Source organism: Bos javanicus, chromosome 3, assembly GCF_032452875.1.
Source record: "Bos javanicus breed banteng chromosome 3, ARS-OSU_banteng_1.0, whole genome shotgun sequence".
Classification (NCBI taxonomy): domain Eukaryota; kingdom Metazoa; phylum Chordata; class Mammalia; order Artiodactyla; family Bovidae; genus Bos; species Bos javanicus.
Genome location: NC_083870.1, coordinates 3128930 through 3145289, shown reverse-complemented (window position 1 = coordinate 3145289; position 16360 = coordinate 3128930). Strand labels below are relative to the sequence as shown.

Sequence of the window (16360 nt, the reverse complement as noted above, 5' to 3'; positions counted from 1 at the left end):
TAACTCCTGGAGTCCACCCAAACGCATGTCCATCGAGTCAGTGATGCCATCCAACCATCTCATCCTCTGTCGTCCCCTTCTCCTCCTGCCTTCAATCTTCCTCAGCATCAGGGTCTTTTCCATTGAGTCAGCTCTTCCCATCAGGTGGCCAAACTATTGGAGCTTCAGCTTCAGCATCAGTCTTTCTAACGAATGTTCAGGGTTGATTTACTTTAGGATTGAGTGGTTTGATCTCCTTGATGTCTAAGGGAGTCTCAAGAGTCTTCTCCAGCACAACAGTTCAAAAGAATCAATTCTTCCACGTTCAGCCTTCTATACAGTCCAACTCTCACATCCATACATGACTACTGGAAAAACCATAGCTTTGACTATATGGACCTTTGTTGGCAAAGTGATGTCTCTGCCTTCTAATATGCTGTCTAGGTTTACTATAGCTTTACTTCCAAGGAGAAAACATTTTTTAATTTCATGGCTGTAGTCACCAGCCACAGTGATTTTGGAGCCCAAGAAAATAAAGTCTCTCACTGTTTACACTTTCCCCCATCTATTTGCCATGAAGTGATAGGACCGGATGCTGTGATCTTAGTTTTATGAATGCTGAGTTTTAACCCTGCCTTTTCACTCTCTTCTTTCACCTTCATCAAGGGGCTCTTTGGTTAGTTACTCTTTGCTTTTTGCCATTTGGGTAGCATCATCTGCATATCTCAGGTTGTTGCTATTTCTTCCAGCAATCTTGATTCCAGCTTGTGAGTTATCTAGCTGGCATTTCACATGATGTACTCTGCATATAAGTTAAATAAACAGGGTGACAATATACAGCCTTGACATACTCCTTTCCCAATTTGGAACCAGTCGGTTGCTCCATGTTCAGTTCTAATTGTTGCTTCTTGTCCTGCACATAGGTTTTTCAGGAAGCAGGTAAGGTGGTCTGGTATTCCTATCTCTTTGAGAATTTTCCACAGTTTGTCATGATCCACAAAGTAAGTCTTTAACATAGTCAATGAAGCAGAAGTAGATGTTTTTCTGGAATTCTCTTGCTTTTTCTATGATCCAATGGATGTTGGCAATTTGATCTCTGGTTCCTCTGGCTTTTCTAAATCCAGCTTGTACATGTGGAAGTTCTCAGTTTATGTACTGTTGAAGCCTTCAAAATCCTTCAAGCATTCTGAGCATTACCTTGCTAGCAGGTGAAATGAGTGCAAACGTGCAGCAGTTGTAACATTCTTGGGCACTGCTCTTCTTTAGGATAGGAATGAAAACTGACCTTTTCCAATCTGTGGCCACTGCTGATATATGGAAACACAAAAGATCTTGAATAGTCAAAGAAATCTTGAGAATGAAAAATGGAGCTGGAGGAATCAACTTTCCTGACTTGAGACTTTACTACAAAGCTATAGTCATCTAGACAGTATGGTACTGGCACAAAAATGGATATACAGACCAATGGAACAAGACAGAAAGCCCAGAGACAAACCCACGCACCTCTGGGCACCTTATCTTTGACAAAAGAGGCAAGAAAATATAATGGATAAAAGACAGCCTCTTCAATAAGGGAAAAATGGACAGCTACATGTAAAAGAATGAAACTAGAACACTTCCTAACACCATACACATAAATAAAGTCAAAATGGATTAAAAACTTAAATGTAAGTCCAGAAACTATAAAATTCTTAGAGGAAAATGTAGGCAATACACTCTGACATAAATCACAGGAAGATCCCCTTTGATCCGTCTCCTAGTAATGGAAATAAAAATAAAAATAAACAAGTGGGACCTAATGAAACTTAAAAGCTTCTGCACAGTCAAGGAAACAATAAACAAGATTAAAAGACAACCCTCAAAAATAACTGCAAATAAAGCAACTGACAAAGATTAATCTCCAGAATATATAAGCAGCTCATACAGCTCAATATCAAGAAAACAAATAGCCCAATCAAAAAGTGGGCAGAAGACCTAAACAGACACTTCTCCAAAAAAGACAAACACATGGCAATAAACACATGAAAGGATGCTCGATATCAGGAACTATTTGAGATATACAAACCAAAACTACAATGTGGTATCACCTCACACCAGGCAGAATGGCCATCATCAAAAAATCTACAAAGAATAAATGCTGAAGAGGACATGGAGAAAAGGGAACCCTCCTGCACTGTTGGCGGGAATGTAAACTGATACACTCATTATGGAGAACAGTACAAGGTTCCTTAAAAAACTAAAAACAGAACTACCATATGACCATGCAATCCCACTACCGGGCATATACCCTGAGAAAACCACAATTCTAAAAGACACATGTACCCTAATGTTTACTGCAGCACTATTTACAATATTATTGCCAGGACATAGAAATAACCTAGATGTCTACTGATATATGAATGTATAAAGAAGATTTGGTACATATATTCAATGGAATATTACTCAGCCATAAAAAAGAACGAACTTGAGTCAGTTCTAGTGAGGTGGATGAACCTAAGAGTCTGTTACACAGAGTGACAGAAGTCAGAAAGAGAAAAACTAATATCACACATTAACAGATATACATGGAATCTAGAACAATAGTATTGATTAACTTCTTTGCCGGGATGGAATGGAGACAGAGATGCAGACAATGGACTTGTGGACACAGTGCAGGAGGGAGAGAGTGAGACGAATGGAGACAAGTAACATCGACATATATACACTATCACATGTAAAGTGGATGGCTGGTAAGAAGCTGCTGTATAACACAGGAAGCCCAGCCTGGAGCTCTATGATGACGTAGAGGGCTGGGACTGGGGGAGGGTAGGGAGGCTTAAGAGGAAGGCAATATGTGTCTAATTATGGCTGATTCTCATCATTGTCCCGCATTCTCTCAAATGCGGGAGACCAGGGTTCAATCCCTGGGTTGGGAAGATCTCCTGGAGAAGGAAATGGCAACTCACTCCAGTATTCTTGCCTGGAAAATCTCATAGACGGAGGAGCCTGGTAGGCTACAGTCCATGGGGTCGCAAAGAGTCAGATATGACTAAGCGACTTCAGTTCACTCATTGTTGTATGTTAGAAACCAATACAACATTGTAAAAATTTCAAAACAAAGAAACAAACAAAAAAAGAATCCCCTGTGAAATGCAGGGCACATGGGTTCAATCCTTGGTGGGGAGAACTAAGATCCCATATGCCAAAGGGCAACTAAGTCTGTGCATCCCAAATGCTGAGCCCATGTGTGCCACAACTAGAGAGTCCATGTGCTGTAACAGAACATCCCACACGACACAGTGAAGATCCCATACGCTGCAACTAAGACCCAACACAGCCAAACACATAAATATTAAATATATATATATATATATATTTGAAGCAGATGTCCCTTCCATAGATCAGCCTTTCACACCACAATATGTTCACAAATAACAGTAAGAAAGGGAATCACATGATTATAATATAGCATTATATTCATGTGATTCCAAAGAATATTCAGTACTGATTTCTTTTAGGATTGACTGGTTTGATCTCCTTGAAGTACAAGGGACTCATTCTCAAGTCTTCTCCAACACCACATTTCAAAAGTATCAATTCTTCTTGCACTCAGCCACCTTTATGGTTCAACTCCCACATCCATACATGACCACTGGAAAAACCATAGCTTTGACTATATAGAACTTTATTGGCAAAGTAATGTTTCTGAGTTTTAATATATTGTCGAGGTTTGTCTTTTCTTCCTAAGAGGAAGCATCTTTTAATTTCATGTCTGTATTCACTATCTGAAGTAATTTTGGAGCCCAAGAAAATAAAAGCTGTCACTGTTTCCATTGTTTCCCCATCTATTTGCCATGAAGTGATGAGACCAGATGCCATGATATTAGCTTTCTGAATGTTGACTTCTAAGTCAGCTTCTTCACTCTCCCCTTTTACCTTCATCAAGAGGCTCTTTAGTTCCTACTTTCTGTCGTAAGGGTGGTTTCATCTGCATATCTGAAGTTATTGATATTTCTCCCAGCAATCTTGATTCTAGCTTGTGAATCATCCAGCATTTTGCATGATGTACTCTGCATATAAGTTAAATAAGCAGGGTGACAATATACAGCCTTGATGTACTCCTTTCCCAATTTTGAACCAGTCCATTGTTCGATGTCTGGTTCTAACTGTTGCTTCTTGACCTGCATACAGGCTTCTCAGGAGTCAGGTAAGATGGTCTGATATTCCTATCTCTTTAAGAATTTTCCAGTTTGTTGTGATCCACACAGTTTACTAGTTAACTTACTAGTTAAGCTTCCTCAGTTCAGTTCAGTTCAGTCGCTCAGTGTCGTGTCTGACTCTTTGCGACCCCATGAACCACAGAACGCCAGGCCTCCCTGTCCATCACCAACTCCCAGAGTCCAACCAAACCCATGTCCATTGAGTCGGTGATGCCATCCAACCATCTCATCCTCTGTCGTCCCCTTCTCCTCCCACCTTCAATCTTTCCCAGCATCAGGGTCTTTGCAAGTGAGTCAGCTCTTCGCATCAGGTGGCCAAAGTACTGAAGTTTCAGCTTCAACATCAGTCCTTCCAATGAACATCCAGGACTCATCTCCTTTAGGATGGACTGGTTGGATCTCCTTGCAGTCCAAGGGACTCTCAAGAGTCTTCTCCAACACCACAGTTCAAAAGCATCAAATCTTCTGTGCTCAGCCTTCTTTATAGTCCAACTCTCACATCCACACATGACCACTGGAAAAACCATAGCCTTGACTAGACAGACCTTTGTTGGTAAAGTAATGTCTCTGTTTTTTAACATGCTGTCTAGGTTGGTCATAACTTTAAGCTTGCTAGTTTACTATAAACTCTTTCAGTGTTTGGTTTGACTGGTAATCCATGGTGAAATATATCCAAGAAAGAAGAGAAAGCATAGCAGTGAAAAAGAATACTGAGATTAGAGTTATAAATTAGAAATTATGAGACTTCTGTAATTATGAGATTTAAATTTCTATAAGTTAGAAATTATGAGACTTCTAATTTCTATTAAGTTAGAAACTATGAGACTTTCTAACTTTCTCATAAGTTAGAAATTATGAGACTTCATAACTATGGGCAAGTTATTTAATCTTCCAAAGATCCTTTTCAAAATCACTAGTTAAGTGGAAATTTTGTATTGAAATAATTTTGGACATTTCCTTTCGTCTCTCACCTAACCAGTCCCCCTTTTCCCCCTACTATACTTCACATACACACGTCTGGTAACATCCATTAATGTATTGATTTATCGGTCTTTCCTTTCCATAAAATTTTGATACTATTGAGGGCAGGAAACACATCTTATTTGTTATATTCTGATACCTAGCACAATTCCTGGCACAAAGTAGGTACTTAACAGGTGTGAAGAGAACAGACTAGCGTTGGGGGGATGAGTACAAGGGAAGGGAGAGACAGAAATGAAGCAGGGAGTGGGGGAAGAGAAGCAAGAGTAAGAGGACAATCCTAGTACGTGTGGGATAGCCCCGGTGAGCTTTCAAAGGTAATAAATGACTGCTTGTCATCTTTGGCTATTTTCCCAGCTTCTGTCAAAATCAGTCCCATAATCATTCAGGCCTGCTATATGTTAGTTTAGAAAACAGTAACTTACCTTATCGTTAAACAAGATTACAGTTGTAAAGATTATTTTAAAAGTCAAAATATCTCTGAATGACTGACTACCTTCATTTGGAAGCAGTTTGCTAGTAAGGAACTTAAAAACCCAAGGGACGTACTAAACTCTTTTTAGAGGCCTCATAATAGCTTAGTCTTCACTTTATACATAAGAAGATATCCTCAAAATCAAGAGGGTGAAAAAGTTACCATATAATTGTATTCTAACAAAATTAAATTTGCCTGAATTTTGACAACTGGATTGAGGACAAGAGAATGTCCATGTTCTTAGGTAACACATACTTTTAGTAGTTATGAATAAAGGGGTATGAAATCCACATCAAACTTCTGCAAGATTCAGAAAAATATACAAATAATATATGAATGAGCACAAATATTTATGATCTAGAGAAACAAAAAAAGAAAGCAAATGAGGAAAAATGTTAACAATTGTGAACCTGGTTAATGGATATACTAGTCCTATAACTTTTCTGTAAATATGAAATATCAAAATATTACAAAAAAGTTAATTGTCGACACAGAGCAAGTTAGATAAAGCCATAGAAAAGGATACTCACATGGAATTAAACATTCCCATTAAGGCAGTAAAACAAAAGCCAATTGCAAACATGGATTTCATTCGAACCTGTAAGGAGATCAACAAATTGTCACTTCACACTAAAGGAAAACACTACTAAAGCATATCCCCCCAAATTTTGATGTCATATCATTTTTAAAAGGTGCTCCTTGGCAAAAAACTGTCTGTTGTCTAACCCACCCTCCACCTCCAAGGCCCCTTCTCCTTGTCACCTTCTGATGAAGCGTACTGGAGTGGCCACATGACCTAATTCTGGCCAACAGGTGACAAGTCCAAGTACTAACCAGAATTTTAAAAGGAGCTAACTTGGTTAGCATCCCTTTAGGCCTTCTGCCCATACTTCTTGTCCGGAATGAAAAACGTAATTCCTGACAGTAAAGCAACATCAAACAACCAAACCACCATAAGCTAAGGAAGACTAACTGGAGTCTTTAGTGACACTACTGTGCTGCCACACCAGCCCGGGACTACCAACCTCTACCTCTCGATCAAGTGAAAAAACGATTACATGTTCAAGTATATAAGGTATTTTGTTTCTTGAGGCTAGCTACTTTCTTAATTACATGTGCCATAAAAGTATAAATAAACAAAAGATCATAAAGACATGACTAACAGTTTATCAGAAAGTTTTCTCTCTTCTTTCTGCAGTTTTCAAATTTGGTCTCTTGAACGTGGAGTAACTATGACAACAGAAAAGCTATTTTCAAAAAAATATACTTCTAAACTATAAACTTTCTTAAAAAGAATTTCAAGGCACTGCTCTGGTGGTCCAGTAGTTAAGAATCCACCTTGCAATGCAGGGGATGCAAGTTCAATCCCTGGGTGGGGAATTAAGATACCCACATGCCATGGAGCAACTAAGCCTGTATGCAACTAGAGAGTCTGTGAATTGCGATGAAAGAGCCCATGTGATGCAAACTAAGACCTGACAGCCAAATAAACAAATAAATAAATAAATATTTAAAAAAAAAAAAGTTTTAAGAAACAGAAGATAAAATAATATAGCAAAGGTCTCTCGGTAAGCAAACAGTAACTGTTGCACAGTTTAGGTGTCTTGTGATGAATATACAGAAATTAGGCAGAAAAATTAGTCAAGCCATATAATTCGCCTACCTATGCCTACCTATGCATATATTCGCATACCTAAAGACATGCTTGAACAAACTCTACTCTTTATAAATGAGTAAATTGCTAATAAAATCACTTTTCCTTACACTTTATGATATGCCTGACCTTCAGAACAAAAGGCCTCTTAAAGAATAAAGGCCATCTATGATGTTCCAACTCTTATAATAGGATTACCAGGTCACCAAAAGCCAAAGATTCAGTAATAACATAAGGAAGAAAAAGAAAATAAATGACTTCATTTGAAAACATAAGGGAGAAGCTAAAAAAAAAAAAAAAAACTGCGTGAAAATGACCTCAAGATACCCTTAAAAAAGAAGCTATTCATATTACCAACATGAAGCTTCAGCCCTGTAGCACATTTTCACTTCTATTTGGTCTAGGAACACCCATTATATTATTTATAGCATGCATAACTATAAATTTCTGAAAAGGTAAGTGCAATGTACTTGATGCAAATCATGGTCTTTTGCTGAAAAACATGCGGTTTATCATGAAGTTATATTTAGGACTCTTACCATTGACAGATCTCTGTTGTTATTCTTCAGTTTCTCTTCTTGCCGCTCTGCAAGGAATTAATGAACTGGTTAATATACACAGCGCTGAGCAGGAAGCAGATGTTAAACTGTCACTGACTGGTGACTACAACAATGTTTCTGTCTCAGTTATCACTTAATAAGATAAGCTGAATACTTGGAATACCATATACTTTGTACTAACAGAAAATTCAAGTGCAGGAGAGCACTAAAATAGTTCAATTTAAATAAATAAAAATCTTTAAAGTTTAATTTTTAAAATTACCTCTGGTATTAAGTGTTTCAACTCTGTACATTGAGATATAATATTATTATTACATCAATGGGAGGTATAATCATAATGACTATACTTAGATTTCAAATATTAATTACCCATCTCAAGTTTCTTTCCCACTTTTTCAGTTTAAGAGAGCATAGCATCTAAAAATTAAAAGCCAATTAAGATAAAGTTAGGTTCAGCTTGTTTCATCTTACAGTCAAATGAAGCTAAAAATAAGCATACTTTCATATTTAAGTCACTTGGAAAGCTAGGAAATTTGACATATATTTCAAGAAAATTGTTATATACACCAAATCTAAACTGCTAAAGAAGTTTCAGCTACACATTAATGCTCTTATCTACTGTATCCCATGAACAATGTTGTTGTTCAGTTGCTAAGATGTGTACCATTTTTTGCAACCCCAGAACTGCAGCACACCAGGTTTCCCTGTCCTCCACTACCACCTGGAGTTTGCTCAAATTCATGTTCATTGAGTTAGTGATGTCATCCAAGCATCTCATCTTTCTGTCGTCCCCTCCTCCTCTTGCCCTCAATCTTTCCCAACATCAGGGTCTTGTCCAATGAGTCAGCTCTTCGAATCAGGTGGCCAAACTACTGGAGATTCTGCTTAAGCATCAGTCTTTCTAATGAATGTTCGGGGCTGATATCTCTTAGGATTGACTGGTTTGATCTCCTTGCTGTCCAAGGGATTCTTAAGAGTCTTCTCTCGAGAACCACCACAATCCAAAAGCATTAAAGCTTCGACTCTCAGCCTTCTTTATGGTCCAACTCTCATATCCAAGCATGACCACTGGAAAAACCATAGCTTTGACTATACGGACCTCTGTCGGCAAAGTGATGTCTCTGCTTTTCAATATATTTCCTAGGTTTGTCATAGTTTTCCTTCCAAGAAGCAAGTGTTTTTTTTAATTTCATGGCTGCAGTCACCATCTGCAGTGATTTTGGAGCCCAAGAAAAGAAAATCTGTCCCTCTTTCTATTGTTTCCCCATCAATTTGTCATAAAGTGATGGGACCAGATGCCATGATCTTAGTTTTCTGAATGTTGAGTTTTAATCCTGCTTTTTCACTCCCCTCTTTCACCTTCATCAAGAGGCTCTTTAGTTCCTCTTTGTTTCCTGCCATTTGGGTAGTATCATCTGCATATCTGAAGTCGTTGATATCTCTCCCAGCAATCTTTGATTCCAGCTTGTGAGTAATCTAGCCTGGCATTTCACATGATGTACTCTGCATATAAGTTAAATAAGCAGGGTGACAATATACAGTCTTGAGGTGCTCCTTTCCCACTTTTGAACCAGTCTGTTGTTCTATGTCCAGTTCTAACTATTGCTTCTTGTCCTGAATATAGGTTTCTCAAGAGACAGGTATGGTGGTCTGGTATTCCTGTCTCTTGAAGAATTTTCCACTGTTTGTTGTGATCCACAAAGTAAAAGTCTTTAATGTAGTCAATGAAGCAGAAATAGATGTTTTTCTGGAATTCTCTTGCTTTTTCTATGACCTAACAGATGTTGGCAATATGATCGTTGGTTCCTCTGCCTTTTCTAAATCCAGCTTGTACATCTAGAGGTTCTCGGTTCATGTACTGCTGAAGCCTAGCTTGAAGGATTTTGAGCATTATCTGCCTAGCATGTGAAATGAGAGCAATTGCACGGTAGCTTGAACATTCTTTAGTACTGCCCTTCTTTAGGACTCGAATGAAAACTGACTTTTTCTAGTCCTGTGGCCACTGCTGAGTTTTCCATCAACATATTGGACTTTATTGCTGTGCTGATGAAGAAACTGAGGTCCAGAAAAGGAGAAGTGACTTCTCAGAGCCCATACAGGCATTTTATGGCAAAGCCAGGACTAGAATCCAAGTTTCCCAACCTCTAATCCAATGATCTCTATATATACCATGCTACTGCTTTCTTTGATCATGTATTTTTATCACCAGGATTAATTCACTCAACAAATACTTACTGATTACCTACTACATGCCAAGCACTTTTCTGGGTACTAGGGGTAAATGAATGATCAAAACACACACCAATTCATACCCTCACAAGAATATTATGAAATAAAAATATTAAAAAACCCTCTAAAATACAAAAACATACAATTGGAATATATTAAAGTGGTATGAGGGCTGGCAGGTTCAGGCAGGTGAAAGAAAGGAAGGAAGAAAAACAGGCCTACAGGGACTGCAGACTGGACCGCAGTTTTCAAACAACACATGGGTGAGATGAATACATGACTCTTTGTCTTAAACAGTTCCTACCCAGTTTGTTCTCCATGGAGGAAAGGATACAAGCAGGAAAGAGTTGAAAGTGAAGATATATGGAAGAAAATGAACAAAATGGGATGGAGCTAAGGTGTATCTCAAGGGCTAGAGCTCCTTTTCTATTGAGCAGCTCTCTTACAATATAATAAGACATTTTAAAACTGGGGGTTTGAGGACTGGGGTAAGAGATGACTAGAAGTTAAACAGGCAAAGAACAAGTAGAAGTGGAAAAGGACTGCCACTGAGACATGAAAAGCAAGGTATAGAAAAGCTTCTGTGCTAGAAACCTGCACATCCTTGACTTCCTACTCTATCTTCAATCAAACACCCAGTTCTATTAATTATTCCTCATACTTATGAAATCTACCGCCTCCCCTCCTCCTTACTATCACTTCCTTAGTTAGGGTTTCCAACATTTCTTACCTATATTACTTTCAAACCTCCTAACAGACCTCACTGTCTTCACACTTGTCTCCTCAAATTCACGTTCCACATAAACGCATATCAGATCTACCGAAAAGGCAAACTGAACAAGATCATGATACTCGCCAGCTTAAAATCCTTCCCTGGCTTTTTATCCCTATAAGATCATGTTTGTTTCTTTCTCTTTTTTTGGGGGGGGGCTGTGTCATGCAGCATGTGGGATCTTAGTTCCCTGACCAGAGATCAAACCCTTATCCCCTGTAGTGGAAGTGCAGAGTCCAGAGGAACTGGACCACCAGAGAAGTCCCAAGATGATGTTTCAATATCACTTGCAAGTCCTGTATCTGGCTCTTGTTTCCTTCTGAAGCCACATTTCTGACCACTCCCATAAATTTTTATGTTCTTACATCACCAAAGTTCCTTTATATATGATGATTTTCTCTTGATTCAGCATCTTTGTGCATAAAGTTCCTTTGACCTTGGGTGACCAAGTGTCCCAGCTTTCCTAGATTGTTCCAGTTTTAGCTCTGAAAATCTCACATCCCAAGAAACTCCTTGGGTGAAACAAACTGGAATGATTGGCTACCCTACTTCTACCTAGACTATTTCATCCTATCCCATCAAATCCTTTCCTGGCTAGCCTATAACTCAATTTTTAAGCCTCAGCTCTTATGTCACCTCCTTTGGAAAATCTTGACTCCTTAAGCAATACTATTCTCAAGAACTTTCTACAATTATAAAAGTATCTTATATCTGTGCTATCAATATAGCTACATATAGCTACTGAGCAATGAAATATGACCAGTGTGACTGAGGTCCTAAAATTTCAACTTCATTTAATTTCAATTAATTTAAAATTTAAACGTCAAAGGTAGCTAGAGGGTGCATAATTGGACAATACAGTCTTAGACACTGGATTAGAACTCCTGATTCAGTAAAACCTAGGAGTAAGACTCAGACTCAATACTCTGTTCACCTGATGTGAAGAGCCAACTCATTGGAAAAGACCCTGATTCTGGGAAAGATTGAAGGCAGGAGAAGGGGACGACAGAGGAGTACATGGTTGGATGGTATCACGGACTCAATGGACATGAGTTTGAGCAAGCTCTGGGAGATGGTGAAGGACAGGGAGGCCTGGTGTGCTGCAGTCCATGGAGTACAAAGAGTTGGACACAACTGAGCAACTGAACAACGACAAAGACTCAGAACCCTTCATTTTAACAAGTATCTCAAGCAAAACTGATATGGGTGGTCTAGAGACCATGTACGAGCAATACTATATAGAAAGCACTGCAGGATACAAGCCAAAGTTAGGTGCACGCAAAAATTAAATCCTAGGAAGCACTGCATACCAGAAGAGGGAAAGGTACTATAAACGTATAGTGAGCCCAATGTCTGGCTTATCCTAGGGCTTGCTCTGTCTGCAGGAATTGCTTTAACACAGTTCTTGCCTTCCTGTAACCAGTTAGTTCAGCTTTTCCTGAGTTCTTGACCACATATACCCTTAAATTCCTTATTACTTGAGATAGCTTACTATAGCCAAAGAGCTAAATAAAATACATCAAAAGTAGTTTATCTGCTATGAGAGGGAAACATAAAATAACCAAAATATCTGCTCCTGAAATTAAGAATGAAAAATATAGTCTTCAGACACCTCAGTTTCAAATTAATGGCTCTACCTAAGACCACAATCTAAGAGCATCACCTAAGTGATATCAATGACATTTTGATTTTCTGAAACACTGAATGTGCTGACCTTTCCCCTTTTACTAAAAACTCCCTTCTTTCAAAGCAGCAATATCCCTCTTTATAGTCCCCTCATCACTATGTGTGTGTGTGACGCATACTAACTCGCTTCAGTCATGTCCAACTCTCTGCGACCCTATGGACTGTAACCCACCAGGCTCCTTTGACCACAGGATTCTCCAGACAAGAATACTGGACTAGGTAGCCATTCCCTCCTCGAGGGTATCTTCCTAACCCAGGGATCAAACTACTATAGTTTATAATCATATGATGCTAAACTCTATTTGTAGGTGCTTCCCTGGTGGTCCAAAGGATGAGATGGTTGGATGGTATCACAGACTGAATGGACAAGAGTTCGAGCAAACTCCAGAAGATACTGAAGGACAGGGAAGCATGGCATGCTGCAGTCCACAGGGTCACAAAGAGTCAGACACGATTTAGTGACTGAACGATAATATCCCTGGTGATCTAGTGGTTCAGAATCTGCCAGCCAATGTGGGGGACAAGGGTTCGAGGTTCAATTCCTGGTCCAGGAAAACCCCATATGTCACAGAGCATGCACCACAACTACTGAGCCTACACTCTAGAGCCCTTCGAGCCACAATCACTGAGCCTGTGCACTGCAACCCCTGAAGTCTGTGTGCCTAGAGCCTGTGCTCTGCAGTAAGAGAAGTCACCTCAATGAGAAGCCTGCGCACTGCAATGAAGAGTAGCCCATGTTCGCTGCAACTAGAGAAAGCCCTTGAATAGCAATGAAGACCCAGCACAGACAAAAACTAAATAAACTTTCAAAAGTAATAAAGAAAGAAACTCTATTTGTAGCCTTTACCTCTCTGCCAGCTCCAAACCATACATCCAATGGTGTACCAAATATTTCCACCCTATTGTCACACAGGCACAACAAATCCAACATGTTCAAAACTGAAATCATCCTCTCTTCTTCCTTATCCCAATCTGCTACTCTTCCAATATTTCTTGTTCTAATCAGAAATCCAGGCTTCTTCCTAGACTCATTTTTCTCTACATACCTTACATCTAAAAGGTCATCAAGTTGTGTTACATCTACTTGCCTAAATTCTTTGAATATGTACCACCTACTCCAGTCCCAGTACCACTGTTCAGGTTCTTGCTATGCCATTTGTATGCCAAGGATACCTGAAAAATCTCATAACTTTCCTACCTCCAGAATGATCCCCTCTCTGGTTTATCCTCCAAATATTGCCAGATTTGTCTTCCTTAAAATGTAATTTCACACCTGTCTAATTTCCTTTCTACATATGTTAACCTCCTTACCTGAGTTTAATTTATAAGGACCTTTATGGACTAGGCACTACTCATTTCTCTAGGCTTGTCTGCTTGTATGTTACACATACCTTTTTTTATTTGTTATAGTACACTATTTATAGTTCCAGGTATATACCTTGCTATTTGACTGCTCTATGCTTTTGCATATGCCTATCCTGCCAAGAATATACAAGACTTAAAAATGTGGATTCTAAAATTATGAATGTACAGGTTCAAATCCCTTCTCTACCACTGACTTAATTGCACCATACCACTGATTGACCAAGAGCAAGTTACTTAACCTCAATTTTCTCATCACTAAAAATGAAGTAACACTGTTCACTACCACATACCATTGTCAAAAGAGTTAAAAAATATGTAAAGGCTTACTTCAGGGTTTTGCAGATGGGCCAACTGACCAGTATTTTATTTATTTATATTTTTACTTAGTTAATACACACTAAAGCTTTGAGATTCAACTTAAAGCATTATCTCCAAGAAAACTTGATCCCCTAGATTGGTTTGAATATCCTTTCTCTTTACTTTTATGACACTCAGAATGTATCTCTAAAAAATATGTATTATACTGCATTGGTTTGTTTTCCCTCTTTAGATCTCTTAAAAGACAGAATTATTTTTCTACTTTGGTGCTTCAACGCCTACCAGAGTGACTGGGTATACAGAGTAGTACACTGGTATACCCATACAGAGTATATGTACAATAGCATTTTGCCATGGAACTGAATGATCAGGCCATTAAGAACACATCTAATATCCCTACACTAAGTTGAGAAGCTTTAACCAGAACAGGAAACTGGGCTTCCCTGGTGGCTCAGTGGTAAAGAATCTGTCTCCCAATGCAGGTTCGATCTCTGGGTCGGGAAGATCCCGGAGAAGGAACTGGCAACCCGCTCTAGTATTCTTACCTGGGAAATCCCATGGACAGAAAAGCCTAGCAGGCTACAGTCTATGGGGTTGCAGAATCAGACTCAACTTAGTGATTAAACAACAACAATAACTAGTAAAGGACACTGGTATAGTCAAGCCTGGTAGAGTAATCTTCCAGGATTTAACAGCAATGATCCAGGTATAGAGACATAGTTTTTGATCCAAATACACAATTTCACAACAATTTTTTCCTGATTTTAGAATCAGGAAGCGTCATAAAGTACAAATACAAATTATATATAGCCATTTATAAATTGTCTTTTTGGAACAGAATTACATTCTGTAATTAAATTCAAATTACACTGAAAAGCCAAAAACAATTATTTTGCAGAGTAGGTAAAATTATTCAGCAGAAAATTTCCTACGTGTTGGTGGGTTTCCATCACCAGTCAATTCTCAGTAAGGAAGTCATGGCAACAATAAACACATGTAACTCAGACTTAACTGAAAATAATCATCTCAGATAAGAAAAACAAAACACTTTTACAAACTATGCCAAGAACCTTCAGCCAAGTTCAAAAGCCATGATTGTCAACATCATTTTACTAAATTGAAATTTCAAAGCTAAGAGCAAAAATAAGGAAGTGCTTGAACTTGTCCTACAATATGGTAGAAAGAATCAAGTAAGATAATGTACAAGGCTTCCCAGGCGGCACTAGCAGTAAAGAACCTGACTGCCAATGCAGGTTAGTCATGAGACACAGATTCGATTCCTGGGTCATTCCCTGAAGGAGGGCATGGCAACCCACTCCAGTATTCTTGCTTGGAGAATCCCTTGGACAGAGGAGGCTGGCAGGCTGCAGTCCACAGGGTCGTACAGAGTTGGATATGACTGACGTGACTTAGCACACATGCATGCAAGATAACGTATGCAAGTGCTCTCGTGACTGTAAAACTATACAAACATGAGTTATCACTATTGAAAACTTTATTTAAAAAAAAAAGCCCACATGCCCTAGAGCCTGTGCTTCACAAGAGAAACCACCACCACGAGAGGCCCACACACTGCAACTCGAGAGGAGCCCCTGCGCCTGCTTGCTGCAACTAGAAAGAAGCCTGTGCAGCAACAAAGAACCAGCACAGCCAAACATTTTTTGAAAAAACAAAAAAAAATTTCTTATATTTTCATTATCTAAGAATTTATTTTTCCAAGAAAACCTTAATATTGTATATACTAATAACTCATCTTACCAATTTTCTTTTTTTGTTGTCGACCAGCTGACTCTGTTATTGTTTCCTTCTTCTTTTCCACTGTAAACATAATGACATCATAAAAATTAATTATGCATTACACTCAAGAAACAAAGACTATATTTTATCACAGCTGAACCACTGAAAGCAGCTTACAAGAAAATTACACATTGGCTTTGATGGTGGTTGTGATTAAGTTAACTGGCGTGCTCCCACACCTGCTGACAGTAAAAGGTAGACACAATATTCTAAGAATGTAACAGCAACATTGTAAGCATCATTAATCAAATACCCAAAAAAGACTTCATAAAGACAGTCATGATCAAAACTGAGATGATTTTCAGGCCATTAGCTGAGACTGCCTTAGACAGTATCTAAGCACAA

General features: G+C 38.7%; 1 protein-coding gene across 1 annotated transcript in view; it reads right to left on the bottom strand.

Annotated features, from left to right (window-relative positions):
- TMCO1 (transmembrane and coiled-coil domains 1) overlaps positions 1 to 16360 on the bottom strand; it is a 55869-nt gene that overhangs the window by 30514 nt on the left and 8995 nt on the right. Inside the window, exons 3-5 of the mRNA XM_061399712.1 lie at positions 15977 to 16036; positions 7828 to 7874; positions 6165 to 6232 (exon numbers count right to left, since the gene is read on the bottom strand). Coding sequence (XP_061255696.1) covers positions 6165 to 6232; positions 7828 to 7874; positions 15977 to 16036 — 175 coding nt within the window. The remainder of the gene's footprint in view (positions 1 to 6164; positions 6233 to 7827; positions 7875 to 15976; positions 16037 to 16360) is intronic.